This window comes from Pongo abelii, chromosome 1, assembly GCF_028885655.2.
Source record: "Pongo abelii isolate AG06213 chromosome 1, NHGRI_mPonAbe1-v2.0_pri, whole genome shotgun sequence".
In the NCBI taxonomy this organism is placed as follows: domain Eukaryota; kingdom Metazoa; phylum Chordata; class Mammalia; order Primates; family Hominidae; genus Pongo; species Pongo abelii.
Window position 1 is genome coordinate 139,196,940 of NC_071985.2, and position 22,109 is coordinate 139,219,048.

Here is a 22,109-nt window from a genome sequence, read left to right on the forward strand (position 1 = left end):
CATGCAGCTCAACTGAGGGCTGTTGGATCCACTTCTAAGATGACTCACTGCTGGCTGGCTGTTAATGCTGGGTTGAGGCCCTGGGGCCTTGGTTTGTCTCCACATTGGCCTCTCCATGTGGCCTGGACTTCCTCACAAAATGGTGGACGAGTTCTAAGGGTAAACATCCCAAGAGAGAAAACCAGACAAGAGAGCAAAACTTGCCTTTTGTGACCTAGCCTCAGAAATCACATAGTGTCTATTAATTGAAGCAGTCCCAAAGTCCCACCTGAGTTCAAGGGGAGGAGATACTGACTACACTCTCCTTGATGGGAGGGTGGTAAGGTTCTGGAAGAGAGATGGGACCAGAAATGTTGTTGCATCCATTTTGGGGAAGTGCAATCTACCACAACACATATGTTTGTACTCCTAGGCAATATGCTATTTAATTTTGCATGTTTTACGCTTTATAGAAACATCCATACTGAATATGTTTTTCTACAACTTTTTTCCCTCAACATTTATGAGTCACTTATATTTTTGGAGTTCATTTATTTTTAGAATTGTATAATATTTCATTGCAATTATTTGCTACAATTTAGCTGTCTGTTATTTTGTTGAATGTTTGTGCTTTTTCTATATGTTTCCAACCCTTTTTTCTGTATGTTTCCAACCCTTTTTTTCTATATATTTATGCTTTTTGCTATTTTGTACAGCTGCTCTGAACATTCTCATAGAACGTTGCACATGAGCCTAGGGCAGGAATTATCAACCAGGGTGATTTTTAGCAATGTCAGAGGCATTTAGCAAATGTCCTACACATTTTTTATTTTCATGACTGGGGTAGGAAGCATTGGTACTGACATCTGGCAGGTAGAGGCTATGGCTGTTGCTAAATATCCTACAGGAAAGCCCCCTATAACGATTAGCTGGTCCAACATGTCAATAGTGCTGAGGTTGAAAAATCCTAGCTTAGGGTATATATGGAGGAGTAGAATTCTCACTCGATGGTAGGATATTCACAGTTTCAACTTTATTATATAATACTAAATTGTTTACCCAAGTGGTTGAGCAAGTCTATACTCCTACCAAAGGGAGGCTCCACATCCTCTGATATTGTCAATCTTCTTATATTTTGCCAATTCATGTTTTTTTCCTTCTGAAATGCACATTTGTGTGCTTTGTCCATTTTTATAGAGTAAATGTTTATAGGATTGATTTGTAGGCATTATTTATGTATTCTGGATATTAATTCTTTGTTGGTTGTATGTGTTGAAAATATCTCCTCCCAGTCTGTGGCTTATCTTCTCACTTCTTCCTGGTTCTTTTGATGAACAGATGTTCTTAAGCTTCATGTAGTTAAATCCATCAATCTTATACTATCCTTCAGGCTTGTGATTTAGGGTTATTATTTAAGAAAGAATGTCCTGCCCTGAGGTTATCATTGCTTCCCAAGCCTGGCAGCATTTTGGGGTTTTATCTTTTCCAGCTGGCAAGACCTGGAGTTCCTCTTGCTGACCCCAGAGGTGCCTGGCCTTCCTTATCCTCCACTGTTTGCTCAGTCCTTATGAACACTCAGATTGTATTTCCTAATGTACTCCATTTTCTCTGTTGGGCTTTCTACAACCTCTGTAGCCCTCTCTACCCAGGACTGGACTCTACTGTCTTGGGACTGGCCTCAAAATGAACTGACTTCTGTGGAACCACAGTGCCTCACTTAGTATCAGCACTGCTGAAGATATCCCTTAGAGATTAGCCATGGCAGTATTGAGCCCCAGTTTTCTACAGTACTTGGATGGTTTCATTTGCACTCATGTGGGGTATTCTCCTCTAGGGCTAAAATCAAAAATGGGGCAAAGCTGAAGATGCCAAGTGGTCCCCAGGAACATTGCTGCTCACAGGAGGGACACCCCAAGATGAGCCTATCTGCTCTGACCACATACCTTCTAGCCAGGCCTATCTACCCAGGGCCCCTCAGAACTGACCATGATTAAAGGACAGCCTTGGTGTGATCTGCTTCATCCAGGGAAATCATTCAGAGTTAATTCTGCTTCCTTTTCCCTCCATTCCGGTTCTGTCCACATCCTGACTTCTGATATGTCCTCCCTTCTGGATCCTTCTCCCATCCTTTAGACTTCACATTGATCTGGGTTTCCCTGGCTTTGACACTTAGTAAGGGCTTTGGGCAAAACCCACCTTTTGGTTCCAGCAGCTCCTGTTTGCCCCAAGAAAGGCACCTTATCCTAGCTCAAGTCATGATGACCCAAACCCAAGGACCTAGATAAAGTTGAAGAGATATGATTCCAGGTGCCTAATCTGAACAGTTGTCGAGCTTGGGAGAAGATAAATCTTAAAGTGGGAAACAGGGAGAAGGTGAAAGTAAGAATCTAAAAAGCCAAACAGCAGGAAGAGATAGGAAAGTAGACAGGTAGAGGAGGATTTGAGAGCCCAAAATGTATGCCTCTGATGCAGAGCCAGCATGGGAGGCATTATAATGGCTGAGAACTTGGGCTTTGTAGATAGGCAAGGATCTCCTCACCTTACTAGTTGTGTGACCTCAGGCAGGTTATCCTGCCAGAGCCCTGTTTTCATCATCTGTAAAGTGGGGCTGGTGTAATAACTTGCTCAATTGTATGAAGTTTAAATGATAAGTATGTAAAGCATTTGCATAGTATTTTACACAGAGTAAGTGTTCAAAATGATGGGCATTATCAATATTAATTGATGTTAATATTAATATTCATGGACTAATGAACAGAGGACCAGCTGCCCAGTTCCTTTATGGCTGTTCTGGCACACACTGAGGGTCAGCAAATTATGGCCTGTGTATCAAATCCAGGTTGTTGGCTATGTGGCCCATGAGCTAAAAGTGGTTTCTACATTTGTAAATGGTTGAAAAAAATCAAAAGAAGAGTATTATTTCATGTGTGAAAATGACATGAAATTCAAATTTCAGTGCCCATAGAGTTTTACTGGAACATAGCCATGGTTGTTTATTTTGTATTGTCTTATTTTCTGCCTCTCCAAGAAAGCTTGGTGACTCCTGGCATAGGCCAAGTGGACTAGGGGCAGGTGCTTTAGTCAGCGGGACCTTGGAGAACTGGGCAATCTCCTCCACTCCACAGCTCTATAAATGCTGGCTACTCTTCTTTTCCTACCGGCCCTCCCCTGGGGTTCCAGAGTACCTTTTGGTCAAGCCAGCCCCACTTGACCCAGGGCACTGGGGTCTAGATTTCTGAACAATGAGCCAAATCATTGCAGAATCATAGGGGGAATCAGGACAAGGCTGTTTTGAGATTAAAATGAAATAAAATATGTGAAAGTACTTTGTAAATGCCAGGGATGTTATTATTTAGCAAGTAATGGTTAAATGGTATCAGTGAGGTTTTTTACTCTTCTTAGTAAATTTAGTAATGTATGTTATGTTCACTTTTAATAAAATGTATTATTAACCAGAATACCCTAATTTCTGTCCAGATCAAAAAAGATTTTAAGCCAAATGAAACCATCCACAATGCATGTCAAACCCACCCCCAAAATGGAGTTTTGAGCTTCTAGCCCTTTCTGCAAAGAAAATCCTGGCTCCTCTATCTTGTTGCTTTTTTTTTTTTCCTCTCCTCTTCGCTTCCTGTTTACCATCTCCATTTTCTTTTCCAGTCTCTGTGCTTGTGCTTTGGGCCACTTGATTGCTTTGGGTGGCCAGAGTAGAGAGCAGATGAATGTCATTGTGTTTGAAGAAGCCAAGGAAATGTGAGAGAAGAGTTTTAAGAGAATCATCAGCCCAGTGTAGACATTTCAAGTGATGGTAAGAGTTGGAGTGGAAGGAACATTATGAGTCAATTCCTCAGTCACTATTATGGGATAACCAGGATTTGGTAGGAAAAGCAGAAGGAAGAGGTAGATGGCATAAGAATCAAAGATCATTTGTACAAAGGAGAGTTGAGCAAAGTATCAGGGGAGCTAGGACAATGCTGATCGCTTCTGAGTCCCCACAGGATGTGGGAAAATGAGCAGCCTTCCATGAAAAAGGTGGCAAAGGAAGGCCACAGAGGAGTCCTATAAGGGAACAGAAGAGAAAAGGCTGAGGTTTGGGTGTTGTCTACCTTAAGCAGGCCCTGAGGGTGGGAGGGAATTCCAGGAGCAGTGGGGGATGAGGTCAGTGGGAAGGAGGTTGGAAACAATGTGGATTGAGGATGAGAAGACATGTCCTGAGGGGTTTACCTTTTGGGTGGAGGCCAGGGGCAACAGGAACCGGAGTCACCTAGGATTAGCTGGTCCCAAATTGTAAATGAAGCACTGGGATCATGTTGTTCACATCCTGGGATTGGGGGAGGAGGGAAGAGGTGGGCATGAGAGGCCCTGCTGGGCCGGAGGTGGGTATTGCAGCTGCCACATACCATGCCCTTGCTGCAAAATCCTTTAGCAGAATGTCTGCTATCCAGGAGTACGTGCATTGGTAAGTTTGTTCTCATTTCCTGAACAACTTATGCACTAAGCAATTACTTAAAAGCGCTGAAGGAAGAGGCTCAGGTTTCTAATGACATTCTGTCAACATGACTAATGCTACCCTGGAACACCCTTCCCCTAAGTATCTGCATGACTCACTTTCTTTTTCAACCAAGTTTCCCTCAAAGAGGGGCTTTCTCTGATCCCAATACCCAAATAGCCCTACTCATCACTCACTATCCTCTTGCCATGCTTTATTTTTCTTCATTTTACTTATGTCCACCGACTCATCCTATATTTGTTTATTAGTTGGTACCTGTCATTCTCACTAGAATGTAAGCCACATGAGGTTAGGAGTTTCCTTTTGTTCTCTACCCTATTCTCTACTGCTGAAAATAGTGTCTGGCATAGAACACAGCTCAATAAACAGCTGTGGGCAAATGAATGAATGAATGACTTGGCCCTGGCCACGTCATTGGACCTCAGGAATGGCATCTTTCAATTAGAAGTTGTTGCTACTCTAATGATTTTGTTAATCATTAGGTGGCCTATCTTCACCATGCTTCCTATACAAAAGTGAATTGCCTAAAACTCAGCATCGGCTTTCTCCCTCAAAGTTTTAGACAATAAACTCTGACTGTTGGAAACTCAGCTGTTTGCCTTCACCACTCCTCCTCCCATCTTGCCTCCTCCCATCCTCCTCAACTGCTTTTTCTGATGTTGGCCAAGATATCAGAACCTGAGATTAGTATCAGAAAATTGAGCTCCTACCATGACCTCATACCAAAGCTTAAGGCTTTCAATAACAGAGACAGATACCCTCCTTTCTCCAAGAGCCTCTATGTTGGAGGGAATTGATAATTAAATATGTGATTGTATAATGGTTTAATGAGAATCACAACTCAGGAGGTGCTACCTTCAGAAAGTCTTCCCTCGAGAAATGATACCTGAGTATTAAACTGCAGGATGAGTAGGATTCAGCTGAGCAAAGAAGGGTTGGAGAAAAGTGGACAGCAGGGAAAATCCCTGATTCTAGAGAAGTGGGTCTTGTTGGAGGAGCCAGAACTGGCAGGTGGCTGGGAACCCAGTAGGAGGTGTGAGTAGTGGGTAAAACCAGGGCTGCGACAAGCATTAGAACCAGATTATCCTAAGGCAAAAATAACTCCATTTCACTACTGCTGCTGGTTTGGTTGGCAAAAGAAAAAAAAAGGACTCCAGGATTTTAGTAATCAGATTGCTGGTAATAATATTGGTATTATTATTCTGACACTATTCACTATATATATTATACGATAGAGCAAATAAGTAATTAGGCTAATGTTGATAGAAACCAAGATTCTTCACCATAAAAGAGATGCAAATATAAAATTTTAAAAATTGTAAAAATTCTGTAATTTTAAATTTGAATAAAATATATTAGTGTAAACTAATGATACATTTTCTTATCTTAAATCTGTTTCCTATCTCTGACCACTATTAAGGCCTAGAAACAATGACTAGTCAAATGCAGTCCACGCCCCTAGTACTGGTTTGTAGTCTCTAAATTATGCTTCCCACCAAATGGAACCAGGGTTTCTTTCAGAAATGGATGGTCCAGAGGAGGAATTGCACATGATGAGGCTTAAACACCATGATATACCAGATAGTGAGGGAAGTGCCAGAGATCCCTGGGGTCATGTCAACAGGACTCAGAAGTCAACTTGTCAAGGCTCTCACTGGCCACAAATGGGACAATGTTAATATGAATAAGAATAACTAAAAAGGACTGAAATCCACATGAATTCTGTTGGAAATTCACAAGTTTATAATGATATTCAAAAAAGAAAAATAAAGACCATTGTTCACCTTTGGATAATACAGGGGAACCAACTCATTATTCTGAAAACAGGAAAGCAAAGCAAAGGAATCTACATTTGCCATATAAATTGAACCTCAGGGTAACCAAATAGTAGAGAAGGGAATGTTTCTTTCTATAGGAGTATTCCAGCCAATAATTTAGAAGAAATATTGGGCCAGGTGTGGTGGCTCATGCCTGTAATCCCAGCACTCTGAGAGGCCAAGGCAGGAGGATTGTTTGAGCCCAGGAGTTTGCCACCAGCCTGGGCAACCTAGCGAGACCCCCATCTCTACAAAAAAAAATTTTAAGTTAGCCAGGCACAGTGGTGCATGCCCATGGAGGAGGACGAGGAGGAAGAGGAGAAGAAAAGAAGAGGAAGAGGTGGAGGAGGAGGAGATGGAGGAAGAGGAAGGAGGAGGAGGAGGAAGAGGAGGAGGAGGAAGAGGAGGAGGAGGAGGAGGAGGAGGAGGAAGAGGAGGAGGAGGAAGAGGAGGAGGAGGAAGAAGAGGAAGAAGAAGAGGAAGAAGAGGAGGAGGAAGAAAGCAGAAGAAGAAATATTATTTGCAAGCTCTTAAAGAAATAATTATTCTGGGTATCAATAATTGTATTAGTTTCCTATGGCTGCCATAAAAATGTACCACAAACTGGGTGGCTTAAAACAACAAAAATTTATTGTCTCGCAGCTCTGGAGGCTGAAATCAGAAATCAAAATACTGACAGGGCTGTGCTCCTCTGAAGCCTCTAGAAAAGAATTTTTCCTTTTGTTTGCCAGCAAGCAATCCTCAGCATTCCTCTGCTTGTAGAAGCATCACTCCCTTCTCTGCCTCCATGGTCACATGGCTATCTTCTCCCTGTGTCTATCTGTGTTCAAATTGTCCTCTTGTAAGGACTGAATCAAGGCCCACCCTAATCCAGTATGACCCAATTTTAACCTGATTCCATCTGTAAGAACCCTGTTTCCAAATGAGATCACGATCACAGGCACAGCGTTGGTGGGTAGTTAAAAGTTCAACATATCCTTTTGGGGAACATAGTTCAACCCGTAATAATCATCAAGGGCAGCCTAGATCACAAATAGGAAGACATAAGACTTTATTTTCTGGCAGAGCATACCACCTATTGGCAAAGAATTAGACATAAATCAGAGTAAGTCTGGATCTACCTACCAATTTACAGGAAGTAGAGAGTACAAAAAGGCATGTTAAAAAATACCACAGGCAGTAGAATCAGCAAGATCCAGAATGTGGGAAACTCTACGGGACTAATGACTTGGTTTCTTCAACAAATAAATTGCAAGGAAATTCCAGGAGAGAGCTCTGTAAATTATAATAAAATGGACATAATAGACATAACAACCAAATACAATATATAGATTTTGTTTGAAAATTTGAATACTTACTAGATATTTAATAAAATAATGGCTTATCAACAATTAAAAAAACTTAATTATATTGTGGTAATGTTTAAAAAGGGGACAGTCTTTAACTTACAGTAGTACATTTCCGCAGATAAAATGGCATGTTTGGGGTTGGGAAGACAGTAGGGTGTGGGTTGGCTATGAAACAAAGTTAGCCAAGTTAATTAATGAAACTTGGTGGTGGGGACATGGGGGTTCATTATATTATTTTGTCTGCTTCATATGCGGACATTTTCTAGCCTATAAAATTAAAAAGAATTAACATGCAGTATGTTTAGTTAATGCTTCTCAGCTTGGGAAGTATCAGAACTTACCTGATACTGCTGAGGACACCTCCCTCCCTCAGCCTCATTGAGATCTTCTGTTCTAGATACTTTCCTAGGAAACTGAGTTTCTCTTTTCAAACTTATTCACTGCAGCTTGATTGCTGATGGAGACCTTTTGTTTGTTGGAAGCTCCTGGCTAGCTGACAAGAATATTTTTCATTAGGCAAGAAAGGAATTTTTCAAAACCCCTTTTATTATAAAAGTCCTATGGACATACAGAGTCAAAAAGAAAATTCAAAAAGTGCAGAAAAATTAAGATCACTCCTCCCCAGTTCTACTTCCTAGAGTCTTCACTGCTTCAAGTTTCTTGTGAATTGCTCCAGACATTTTTCTAAGCATATACAAAAATAAGCACGATTTGGACCTTACTGTAAGCCTACGTATGTTTGCAACTTTGCTTTTTTTCCACCCAGCAATATATCTTAGAGACATTTTCATAGCAGCAAATACACATCCTCCTCTTTTTTATTCCATTATGTGGAAAATCGTATTTATTTCAAATTGGTCCCTGAATGGCAGGCACTTTTTTTCCAGTGATTTCCTCTTAGAGATAATGCTGCCATGCACCTTCTTGAACACATATAGAAAATGAATTTTTTTAAAAATATGCATCTCTTAAGAAAGCCCTTCCTTTATCCTTCCAGCTCAGGACAGGAAGCGCCCTATGATATGAAGCAAGCACACAACAAACCTCCTGGACCTGTCCGCATCACTCTGTGACTCACCAGCCGCACGCGTGCTGGGCAGGTAGAGGCTGGAGCGGTCAGGGGCATGCCTGGCTCCTGGTGCCTCTCTGTGGAGAGCACCTCTGTAAGCACCTCTGTGCCTCTCTGAGAGCACCCACAGCCAAAAGCACACAGCTGCCTCCAGGCTGAGGGTGCTTGATACACCCTTGAATCCCCTCTTGCATGATGCCCCAGCCCAGGAGAGATAAAAGCATCAGCACCATGAGATTCACCTGCCTCTGGTCATTAGGTAAGTTCACAGGCACTGGCGTTGAAAGATTCTAGGACTGAGGGATATTAAACTCAATTAAATTTACCTGGATGCAGCAATTGCTTAGCTGGTGGTGTGTCCAAGTTAAGAAGCTAAAATGCTAATGTGTAGCACCAGTGCCTCTGATGGCTTAGTGGCTTCTCTGAAAGGGGTAACCAGAGTAAGATTTTATTTTAGCTTACTTTTTAGCTATTTTGTTTAAAAATGTGGTTTGTGTTTAATCCTCTGGAAGTCCTCTGTGTCAGCATGGCTTTTCTTTCCTGCTGTGTGGGACTTTATACAAGACATCTCTTGCCAGATTTTGGAATTCCCTGGCAAGGAAGAGAGGCAATTTGAGTAACCTGGCCACAGACAAATACATTTCACTTCAACAAAGCTTTTCAGATGTCATTGAAGATGTGTGAGAAACCAGATAGAAAGCTATAGAAAATGCTCTTTGAAAAAGTATTCCCTCATTGACTGCTTAGTGAAGCTCTTGCCTTCCAATCTCCTGAATGGGATAGATAACTTCAGGCTGTTGCTTTGCCAAGGAGAGGTTTGTTAGACCATAGGGACAGGGCTTGGGTGATGGTCAGCCGTCTCAGTACAGGCTATGTGGGGCCTACTTTAAAGCTTCAACAATAAGTATCAGGGCTAGGGTCAAAATGAACATAATTTGGTTTGCTTGTCTTTTTTTTTTTTGAAACGGAATCTCGCTCTGTTGACCAGGCTGGAGTGCAGTGGTCCGATCTCGGCTCACTGCAACCTCTGCCTCCTGGGTTCAAGCGATTCTCCTGCCTCAGACTCCTGAGTAGCTGGGACTACAGGTACATGCCACCACGCCCGGCTAATTTTTGTATTTTTAGCAGAGGCGGGCTTTCACCATGTTAGCCAGGATGGTCTCGATCTCCTGACTTCATCATCCACCCACCTCAGCCTCCCAAAGTGCTGGGATTACAGGCTTGAGCCACTGTGCCCTGCTGCTTGTCCTTTTTTAAATAATGCTCATGGAAATGCAAATCAAAACCACAATGAGATACCATCTCACACCAGTTAGAATGGCAATCATTAAAAAGTCAGGAAACAACAGGTGCTGGAGAGGATGTGGAGAAATAGGAACACTTTTACACTGTTGGTGGGACTGTAAACTAGTTCAACCCTTGTGGAAGTCAGTGTGGCGATTCCTCAGGGATCTAGAAGTAGAAATTCCATTCGACCCAGCCATTCCATTACTGGGTATATACCCAAAGGACTATAAATCATGCTGCTATAAAGACACATGCACACGTATGTTTATTGCCGCATTATTCACAATAGCAAAGACTTGGAACCAACCCAAATGTCCAACAATGATAGACTGGATTAAGAAAATGTGGCACATATACACCATGGAATACTATGCAGCCATAAAAAATGATGAGTTCACGTCCTTTGTAGGGACATGGATGAAATTGGAAATCATCATTCTCAGTAAACTATCGCAAGAACAAAAAACCAAACACCGCATATTCTCACTCATAGGTGGGAATTGAACAATGAGAACACATGGACACAGGAAGGGGAACATCACACTCTGGGGACTGTTGTGGGGTGGGGGGAGGGGGGAGGGATAGCATTGGGAGATATACCTAATGCTAGATGACGGGTTGGTGGGTGCAGCGCACCAGCATGGCACATGTATACATATGTAACTTACCTGCACATTGCGCACATGTACCATAAAACCTAAGGTATAATAATAATAATAATAATAATAAAAAAAAAGAAAAAAAAAAAAAAAAAAGTAAAATATTTAAATGTAGATTTTGCATATCAGTGTTTAATACAGTACAATATGTTAATCGAAAAGTAGTTTTTAAAAACTATGTAGTTCTTGTGACATTAAGCCCTAAGATATAAATTAAAGCTTAATCCAGCTTCAAAAAAAAAAATAAATAAATAAATAATGCTCATGTGCCTGTTTGAAAAGTCAATGCAGGCTTACGTAGTTTCTCCCTGAAGAGTATATTTTGGAGTTACTCCTGATTGCTCTTAACTTCCTTTGTGAAATGTGGCCAATTGATAGTTATTCGAAGACAAGCATATGCTTACTTTAAAGGGACCAACAAAGTTCTTGATCATCTGACAACTTTGATGTTTCAATAACAGCATTTGGCTTACAAATAAGGCTACTCAGAAATCACCATTTTAGTGGGACTTGAGGAGGGTGTTCAAGTAGGGAATAGAGAAGGAGTTGAGTGGAAGGCCTATGAGGCCAACACAAGAGATGCAGGATGAGCTGACTAGAAGGAGAAGGCTGTTCTGTTTTTTATTTTAAAAAAAGTAGCATTAATATAAAGAAAACATAAGAAAAAAAGAGCTAATGGAGGTGTGGAGGCTGGGGTGGGGGAATGGACTAACCTAAGAGGTACTGGTCAGGCTGGGACAGAGCTTTGGACACAGTTCACTGCTGATTCCCAGCACCATGTGGAAATCCAGTCCTGGACTTTATAGGCACTGGGCAGTAGATGATTGTGCAACTGGAGCCTGGTCCAAGACTTTCATGAGCAGGGTCCAATCACCAGGTTTCATGGGGCTATGGAAATAAATCCTGACCAGAGATCAAGTGGATTAGGACCCAGGAGACAGGCACTGATTCTTAGGAAATCATCCAGGGAAGCTTTCTGTCTGCCCCCATCCCCTTCCCACCTGCACAGGGGTGTCCCATTTTCTGTCCAGTCTCTCTAAACAGCATTTATGTTCTGAACTAGTTCAGCTCCATAGAGAAGCTTTTGTTAAGCATTCATTAGCTTGTAAGATATTTTTTTCACCTGTGAAATTCTCTCAAGTCTTTTGACATTGTCAAGTGCCACAATGATTGGTTTGAACAACTGTGACTTTCAGCTGCCTGAAGACTTGTAATGCCATCCCTGTGGATTGTAGATTCAAACTCAGGCATCTTTTAGTCAACAGGAGGAAACATGGGAAAGGGATGTAGGGTCCTCTCTCCCTGCCTTTGGGGTCTGCAAGCTAAAATCTGTTTTTCCAACTAACCTATCAATCTTCTAGTCAATCTTGATTCTAGTTCCTGTAAACAGATCAATTTCCTAGAGAGACAGAATACCAGGGTGCCTGGTTTAGGAATCAGAAAATCTGGGTTTGGTATTGTCCCTACCACCAATGACTATCCATGGCCCTTCAGCAAATCTTTCAGTACTTCCCCTTAAGTAAAAAAGAAGAGGTTGATGGCCGGGTGTGGTGGCTCACACCTGTAGTCCCAGCACTTTGGGAGGCTGAGGTGGGCGGATCAAGAGGTCAAGAGATCGAGACCATCCTGGTCAACATGGTGATACCCCATCTCTACTAAAAATACAAAAATTAGCTGGGCGTGGTGGTGCATGCCTGTAGTTCCAGCTACTCAGGAGGCTGAGGACAGGAGAATTGCTTAAACCCAGCAGGTGCAGGTTGCAGTGAGCCGAGATCGCGCCACTGCACTCCAGCCTGGGAGACAGAGTGAGACTCCATCTCAAAAAAAAAAAAAAAAAAACCAGAAAAAAAGAAAAAGTTGGATCAAGATGCACAAAGATTTCAATAGCCCAAAAGGAAGAGCTGAAACTAACAAGATTAGATTTAAAACATTTAGTTGCAGAGATAGATGCTGGGAAAGAGCTAACATTGCTATTCCTATAGAAAAGGCTCTGTTGCCCAGAGCTGAATGTGAAACAAGAGTGAGCTATGGCTGCTGGTATAGCTCACCATCACTGGCAGCATTGATAGAAGCTAGGAGGTTAGAGGCCTGCTTTACTGTGCCCTGGTCTGGCCATGGCATCTCCTGCCCCCAGTCTCACATTTGCCTCCAATCCTCTCTCCAACTTGTAGTCAGAGTGATTTTTCTTAAAATCCAAATTTGATTGTGTCACTCTCCTGCTTAAAAGCCTTCAGTGGCTTTCCATTGCCCTCAGCATAAAATCTCATACAATGTCCGTTGTGATTTGGCCCCTGCTGACATCTCCAGACTATCTCTTTTACTCCACTGATCCATGACCCTCACCTCTGATGAGGCTAGAACAAATCATATTTCACTTGTTCCCTTTGAAATGCCTAGCCTTCCATTGACATTATGAGAGGCGTAATAACTCACCTTCATGCCAAGGGCTGCCAGGAGGAAATGGGATATGATTTGCTCTGGCTGCAGTAGAGGGCACAAATAGCATCTCTGGTGGGAGGGAGGTGGACATGGTGCAATCTTAGAAGCAGCTTTGGAAAATGCTATGATGTGCTATATTTGGGTATATTTGGTAGAGGAAGGGTGTACTGTGGAGAAGGGATGGCTTCCTGGTGACCCAAGGAGCAACCTGGCCCTAAAAGGCCTCAGCACCATCTCAGGAATGTGGTTGGAAGGATTCTTGTGTTGGGTGAGGTGTTCATATAGATAAAATATTAAAGATCCTGCAGAGCATGGATTCTAAGATCTGCAGGTCCCTGACAGCTCTAAAACACCACACAATTTAGAAAACTAAACAGACATTCTAACTTATGACTTATTTTCCTTAGCAGCTTCTAGGTATTTACCTATTCCAAATCTGCCCGTGATCCCTGGTTCACTTCATTGTTCCACTGGGAAAGGAAAAAGGGACATAGAGACATTGTATAGCTTGTTGTAGTTTTTGCAGGTAATAATAAGAGGCAGAATCTTAATAGGAAACAGAACTCTCAGTTCCTAGGCACTAAAGCAGATGCTTTTCCAGGTCCTTGATGACTTGATGTGCCAAGTTGCCCTATGTCATGTCTCTTACCATTTACAATTCATGCCTGAATTCCATGTATAAAGTTCAAGAACACAACTCTGACAAGGTGGCTGTGAGTATGGGCTCTGGAATTAGATCGCCTGTGTAACCTCAGAAAAAGTCACTTAATTTTGCTGTTTCTCCTATTTCAGCATCTCTCAGTTTCCTCATCTTTCCATTTCTCCATCAATAAAATGGATATAATAGTGGAATTAACCTTGTAGGGTTGTTATAAGAATAAAATGAGAACACAGTACATGGGTATAGTAAATGCTTAATAAACATTAGCTAGTATTATTAGTACTGGATAAGGACTGGATTGGAAATAAAGATAATTGATTTATCATTCCCTTGTGAAAGGTATAGTACAGTGGTCTTCAGACTATTTTCTGTGTAGCCTCAGAAGTTCCTCAGAGCTTCCACTGAGAGCCTGGACTGGGCTTAATGGGTGAGAGATGACACCACTTGCATAGATGAAATAAATGGGGTGGGAGTGTGCACCAAAATGGTGCTTCTGTGCTGCTGTCTGTGGTCCTGAAATACAATTTGTTAGTAGGACCTAGCTAATTCTCTAGAAAACTGGTGGGTACTCTATTGCCCCATGTCTTTCCTCCCTCCCCAGTAACTCCTTGCCTGTGACTAGTTCTCCCACCAACTACTATTTGGATAAATTGTTGATAACCTATTGAAGCATTAGTTTCCTTATATTTTAATATAGGTATTTTCTACCCACCTGCTCTGTATGTTCATGGGGATGCTCCCAGGTTATGTGCCATCCTATATATATAAACTCCTCCCTCAATGCCTGCCTGAGGGACATAGTCAGAAAGGGACAACATAGTGGCAACAAAAAAATGTTTGCCTCTGTGCTCCCTCCTAGTAGAGTCACTGGAACCCCAAGCCTACTGAAGGCATAGTCCAGTTTCTACCTGCAGAGTCCCAGGGGGCCCACACAGATTTTTAGCAATCATTCAAGTTTTTCTGAGGCCAGGATCAGAGCAGAGGCACTCTCTGCATTGTCTCCTTGTGGCCTATGTGACCTGTCATTGCCTCTGCCATTACTGATGCTGTACCTCCTTTCTAGTAGTCCTTATGGTGGGTACAGGGCAGGGCACTCCCCCAGCAGGGTCACAGCTCTTCTGTTAGATGCCTCGAAGTATTCACTTGCTGTTTCAACTTAAAATCTTCTCAACCAAGGACTTGGGATTGATTTCCAGTGGAGTCTGGGCCAAGTGACAGTTGAGCCACCTTCTGTCCCCCACTATCTTGCTGAAAAGCCTTTCCCCTTTCTGTCTCATAAGCCCAGACAGTGCAATCCATCACTGTCCCAGGATAAAGTCCAGCCTCCACTGGGCCCTCCCCAGGGAGGACAGAGGGGATGCACTGCTTTTGTCCTCTTTCTTGGTGTCAGGGTTTTATCTGACATCCTGAAGCTCAGCTACATTCCCAACACCCTCATCAAGTAACTCTCCTGGTGGCCCACAAGTGGGTCTCCCAAGGGCATCCTGTCAGCTGGGCTCCCTCTGGGCTCCCCAATCCAGATATGAAAGTTCTGCACCAGAGGAGTTCTCCACATTGATAGAGTGTTATTATGAGGAAAGAGTTGGAAAAAATTTTCCTTTTCATAGATTCACAAAGCAGAAAAACTCTCTTGGTGTTGATTTGGCCCATCTTTCTGGCTCCAAGTGGGGTTAAACTCAAACAATAATTCTTTAAACTTAGAAAGAGAGGAAAACACCTCCTAGAGATTGAAATGCAAAAACGCTCCCTTCTAAGTTGGAGGATTGTTTTTTTATTTTTTTTCTCCTAATGGTCACACTAATTGTCTGGTGGTGCAATTTGTGTCCTTTGCCTATTGTTCTGTCCTCAAGGGGAACCAGAGAGAAGATCATAGCCTCTTTAACTATTTCCATCACGTTGCATTTCTCTCTGGCTGAGTTATTCTCCACCCTGCTCCTTCACACACACACACACACACACACACACACACACACACACATTCCTACCCACATATTTAGTCCTAAACTGTAATCACCTGTGTCCGACTTGGCTCTTGGAAGTGAAGAGGGAGCCCTGTGTTTGCAATACCACGAGCATATTTTCCCCAAGAGCTGCTTATGCAGCAATCCAGAAATTCCCATTGCTCTGCCTTTTAATTAGTTCAGGGAGTTGCAGCCTAACGGTGTGGGTGTTCTTGCCAGCTGTGCTTTTCGGGAAGTTATATCGTCTGCTGCTCCTTCTGTCTCCTCCCCCAGGGTTGGGAAATTATAGACCCTGCTTTCTTTACCCTGTAGAACCCCAGATGCTCCAGGGCCTTTTCCGGCTAGCGCTCAAAGGCCCTTGGGGACAAAGGTGGCGACACTCAGATCTCAGGTCTTGAAGCCTGCTGTCCTTGAGCAGGGTGGCAGAGATGACCTTTGAACTAAAGGGATTATTTTCATCTGTGACTGTTCAGTCCCCTCGGGTGACCTACCGCAGAATCAGTGCTTGCTGGGGACCAGAAGACGGATTTTATGGCTTGACAGGTACCTGCATCTCTCCCAGGCAGCGCCCTGTTTGTTCTACAGGCTGCCAGATACCTTATCTCCATGAAATGAGAGGCCTCCAGCATCCCCTCCAGCCCCACTTCCTGCAATATCTCTACTTCCCCACTGGGGCCCTGGGCTGGCTGCATGGCTGAAATTAAATCTCTCATCGCTGCTGTCTTTTTAATTAAACTTTTTTCCCCTTCATATTTTGTTTGTGCATTCTCCCTCTGGGTGATCACATTGCACTCCCGGCTGTGGTTTTAAGTTCTCCTGGTTACCAAGATTCAGCACATCCCCCTCCTTCAAAGGGTGGGTGATGGTGTTTTTCCTGGCATCCTCCCACGGACACTTTTCCAGCTCAACTGAGTGGCTAGTGCCTGTCTGATTTGCCCAAATGGGTGGTGTAGGTTTCTACCACACAATTTGAACTCAAACCCATCAGGGCACAATTTTCTTTCTTCACTTATCTCAACCTTGGGCATGGATTCTACTGTTCGTTGCTTCCTATTTATATACCTGCTTTATATACCTGCTTTTTGTTGGGCTGTTGTACACACACACACACACACACACACACACACACACATTCACTCAGTCTTTTGAGCAGAGCTTCTGCCAGCCTTCCTCCTTGGCACTTGGCTTCTCCGGCACAATGTCTCTCTGCAAGTGGGGTCATTCGTTGCTGCTCTGGCCATTGACTCTAATCTGACAGCCCTACACATAGCCACTTGCTTGCCACGTAGTCCCAGCACGTCACATTGATTTTCACCAAGTGTACCTCGGCAAAGCCTGAAGGCAGGCACCAGCCTTGCTATGTTCCTGTCTTTTTCAAGGCCTAGACTAAGGCAGAGCACAAACCAAGAGGCTCAGAACTCTTTGATAGATGATGTTTTCCACTACTAGAAATATGTGCTTTTGTAACCCCTATCTAGTTTCAGAAGATCTGCCTAATTGAAATGTTGTCTTGGATGTTATATTTATTTTTCAAAATAGCAAAGTAAATTAAGCTGTTATTTTCATTTAACCCATTTCCTGTTTGCCCCGAGAATACTCTTGTGTCTAATCCTAATGTAACATCATATGTATTTGTTACATTAGGATTAGAGACAAGTTCTGCTTAGAAATAACTCCAAGAATAGCTTTTATATTTTATTTTCATACTGAAAATCAGATTTCCTTCAGCCTCAAAGAGCATGTTTATGTAAAATTGCTGGCAGTGAGCTGCACTTTTATTTTCTAAACAGGAAATGGGTTAATTTTCAAAAGGCATAATACATTTATGTGGTTTGAAACACAAAAAGTATAAACTTTTTTTTTTTTTTTGAGACGGAGTCTCACTCTATCACACAGGCTGGAGTGCAGTGGTGTGATCATGGCTGACTGCAGCCTCGACTTCCCAGGCTCAAGTGATCCTCCCACCTCAGTCTCCCAAGTAACTGAGACTACAGGCACATGATACTATACCTGGCTAATTTTTGTATTTTTTGTAGAGATGGAATTTCAACATGTTGCCCAGACTGGTCTGGAACTCCTGTGCTCAAGTGATTCACCTGCCTCGGCCTCCCAAAGCTCTGGGATTACAGGCATGAGCCACCCTACACAGCCAAAAAGTATAAATACTCTTAGACAGCAAAAATGCTTTCTCCCAGTCTTGTTCCCTTGTTCTCAGTTCCCACCCTGCCTGGGTAACTACTGTTCTTGGTTTCTTGTGTTAAAGATGGATCTTGATAGTCTCATACCAGATTCAAAAATCAGTCAACTACTTCAAAAACAATGACATGCTGGCTACTTAAATAGAAAAGGAGGCTTTTTTTTTTTTTTTTGCTTTGTCACACATTTGCTGCTTAGGATTGAATTACCTGCCCTGCTTTCCACCCTCAGAGCTATATAAATTCTGTCCTAAACTTTTTCTGTTTCTGACAGTCTCTACAACATAGCCTTTATTGTACTATGAATTTTTATCTCAGCCATCTTTGTCTAAGTTTCTTTGTTTCGATGTCTTGAAGCTTAAAGCAGATTCCATTACTTGGAAGCTTAGTGAATTGGCCCCAGTTAATCAGATAAGCACTAAATAAATTCCCTGGAAACCTCCAACAGATAGACTTTAAAAGATTCAGCACAATCGGTTTATCCTGACAAGATTACAGCTGATACGGTGAAGAAGGAGGAGACTCTGGTTATCTGAATAACTTGAAGCGGACTCTAAGAAAGAGGAAGGCATCAGGAATGTGGACAGGCAGCCATGCTCAGTCTCAGGCTGGATGTGTGCTGTGGCCAGCACCAGCTCTGGACAGTGGTCAGCAAACCAGGCAACAAGAGCCCAGCATTCCAGCAGTCAGAAGGAAAATTCATCTGGGAAGAGGGGCCTTTAGAGAGTTCTGGCTGCCCACTTCCTGGGCGCTCTTGCCTCTCAGTCTGGAGGAAGGACCCTGGTAGCTCAGTCATGGTCAGCACCATCTCCGAGACTGCTCAGCACAGTCCCCCAACACTTTACCCCAAACACATGCACATTTAGTGTCACCTAATGCATTTGTCCCAAGTCATCACTCCTCTACAAAGAGCTTTTAATTCACTGGCTCAGGTGGCTCTGGATGAGTCAGGAGGGTTCACCAATGTGGTTTCCTCTGACGAAACTCTCTCCACAGGGTTGTTCTGTAAACTGACTATCCCACACACCTCTGTGACCTGGCACTGCATTTAAAGGTGTTGGTCAAACTCATGGAAGCAGAGTAGCATGGTGGTTACCAACGATTGGCAGAAGGGGAAGGGGAGATGATGGTCAAAGGGTACAAAGTTTCTGTTACACAAGACAAATAAGTTCTGGAGATCTACTATACAGCATAGTGCCTGTAGCTTTGAATGCTATATTGTATACTTAAAATTTGCAGGCTGGGAGCGGTGGCTCATGCCTGTAATCCCAGCACTTAGGGAGGCCGAGGTGGGTGGATCACAAGGTCAGGAGTTTGAGACGAGCCCAGCCAATATGGTGAGAGATTACTAAAAATACAAAAATTAGCCGGGCGTGGCGGCAGGCACCTATAGTCCCAGCTACTCAGGAGGCTGAGGCAGGAGAATCGCTTGAACCAGGGAGGCGGAGGTTGCAGTGAGCCAAGATTGCGCCACTGCATTCCAGCCTGTGCGACAGCAAGACTCTGTCTAAAAAAAAAAAAAAAAAATTTGCTAAGAAGGTAGACATTATGTTAAGTGTTCTTACCACACACAAAAAAATAATTATAATAATAATAAAGGGAGTGGGAGGAAACTTTGAGAGGTGATGGGTGGCCTTGGTGGATGGTGTCGATGGTTTCACAGGTGATATCTACAGATTCATCAGGTTGTATACATTAACTATGTCCAGCTTTCTACCTGTCAATCATATCTCAGTAGAGTGGTTTAAAGAAAAGAGATGCTGACTGGTGATCCTAGAGATGGCCCCAGGTCCCACAAGATTCAGAATAACCAAGACAAGGGAAATGTGCTGTAGTCTCAGTAGGTAGTATTAATATTAACATTTGATTGTGAGGCTGTGAAAACTGACCATTCTTATATGGTGAGTGTGGTTTCTATGGTAACACCACATTAAATATTTATTAAGAAAATGTTACTCCCAAGCCACACCTAGTAGGAGTGGTTATTGTACACAGCACTGGAGACACACAAAAGGAAAGCTCGTACTTTCTTTGGGTAAATCACTTGGTCCTTAATTAGGAGTTGGGAGGAAAATACAGGGTCCTAGCTATGAGCTGTGCCCACCTTTAGCCACCCCCGCTAGGAGTAGCCCCCAGGATGTCCACTGAAGCTTATCCTGACCTTGGGGATATCCTCTGACCTCTGAGCAAGGGAGCTCAATCCTTAGGGCTGCCTGGCATAAGAGCGAGTTCCCACTTGAACAGGAGATGCAAACACATGTGTGCTACAGTGGGGCGGACACCTTCCCCCAGGACTGTAGATGCGGCCTGGGGTAGGCCGGGCAAGAGGATACCTCTGGATCCAGACTCCCACTTAGGAGGCAGAAGTGCTCAATCAGGGGCATATACAGAGCCCAAAGGAGAGCTAGAGACCAAAATTGAAGAGGAAGCATTCTGACCAGGTCCCCCACACTGAAGAACCCAGGTAGGTGTGGAAGCCTGGGTGAGAGGCAAGGGCTCTGGGCACCCTAGGCACTGAGGAGAGGAGCAGGAGGGGCAGGCTTGGTGTCGTGGAGAGCCAGGTCTCCTGGTAGCGATGTGGGGATGGGCCTGAGCAGAGGCACACAGGTGGAAGACTGTGGCAGCAATTCAGGAAGAGAGTGGTGATAGCCGCAGCAGAGATGGGACCGTGAGAGGCAGGAGATGGAAACCACAGATATCACAAAGGTAGACTCTGTAGGGCTTGGTGCTTGGGCTGGGGTGGGAGAGGGGAGGGAGGTCTCAGATCATGCCCATGTCCCTGGCTTGGCTGATGCAATGAATGGCGGTGTCAGTCAGAGATTGGGACATGAAGGAAGGGTTGGGTCTATGGAGAAAGAAGATCAAGGAGGCCTAAGAATAGCTGAATGGGAGGGGCCTATGGGAAATCCATAGTCCAGAAACATCATCACAGGAAGGAATGAGAAGAGATGGGCCCCCTGGAAGTGTGGGAGGATTGAGAAGCACAGACACGCAGACCCAGGCAGCAGGGTGGAGTGTTCTGGTGGAGGAGGGCAGGGGCTGTGATGAGTCAAATCTGCTGTGGCAAGCAGGAGACAGGGGCCTGTCTGGAAATGACAGCAGTTCTGCCTTAAGACTTCCAGTGGTGGACAAAGAAATAAATGTGGGCTTTCAACAGCACTTTCCAGATCTACATGTGATCAGGTGGAGGAGTGTGTGAGGTCCAAGGTACTCCATCCTTGACGAGTGAAGTCACGGAGGGTGACAGAGCTGGATCCCATCAGTGGTGTGCTGGAGCCAGCTCCTGCCAGCTCAGCTCACAGACTGATTGTGCGCATCTCTTACCAACTCTGCATTCAGTGACATCATATTCATAGCTTGGAATCGGCCATAGCGGGAACATTTACACTATGGAGTTTGGCAAATGCTGCAAGTCAGGCCTTTATTTTCCAGAAAGCCAATGTTAAATATTTACTGGCACACCACTGGGGTGGAAGAGGGAGCAAAGCTGCATGTGGGCAAGTGAAAATGGATGAGTCTGGAGAGAGAGGTGGGCAGGAGCCAGAAAAATGAGCTAAGAAGACTGGAGAACAACTGAGAAGCAGTATAATTACAGTGCATTGCTTGAGAGTGAGGAATTTAAAGCCTGGAGGCTTGAGTTCAAGTTCTGGCTCTGTCACTATTTGTATGACCTTAGCCAGGTTACTTAACCTCTCTTGGCCTCAGTGTTCTCCTTTATGAAATGGGAGAAATAATGCCTACTTCATGAGATTATTGTGAGATTTCAACACATTTTGCTTGTAAGCACTTAGAACAGAGCCTAGCATGCAGTAAGCATTCAACAATAAGTGTTAGCAGGCTGGGTACAGTGCTCACGCCTGTAATCCCAGCACTTTGGGAGGCTGAGGCAGGAGGATCACGTGAGGCAAGCAGTTCAAGACCAGCCTGGGCAACATGGTGAGACCCCAACTCTACAAAACATTTAAAAATTAGCCATGTGTGGTGATGTGCACCTGTAATCCTAGCTACTCTGGAGGCTGAGGTGGGAGGATTGCCTGAGCCTGGCAGTTTGAGGTTACAGTGAGCTGTGTTCGTGCTACCACACTTGTAACAGAGCAAGACCCTGTCTCAAAAAACAAAACAAAATAGAAAAACAGTGTTGGCTATTATAGAAGAGTTTATGTAGATCATGACATGATTGTATTTG

General features: G+C 43.6%; 1 protein-coding gene across 3 annotated transcripts in view; it reads left to right on the forward strand.

The window, feature by feature from the left end:
• Positions 1–22,109, forward strand: part of BCAR3 (BCAR3 adaptor protein, NSP family member) — a 282,319-nt gene that overhangs the window by 57,761 nt on the left and 202,449 nt on the right. The window contains exons 6-7 of one of the 3 annotated variants that reach the window (XM_063718417.1): positions 3,637–3,784; positions 8,650–8,980. The exons of the other annotated variants lie outside the window; for them this stretch is intronic. Of the exons in view, the coding sequence (XP_063574487.1) occupies positions 8,914–8,980 (67 nt within the window). The 5' untranslated portion in view covers positions 3,637–3,784; positions 8,650–8,913. The remainder of the gene's footprint in view (positions 1–3,636; positions 3,785–8,649; positions 8,981–22,109) is intronic. 3 annotated transcript variants of the gene reach the window in all.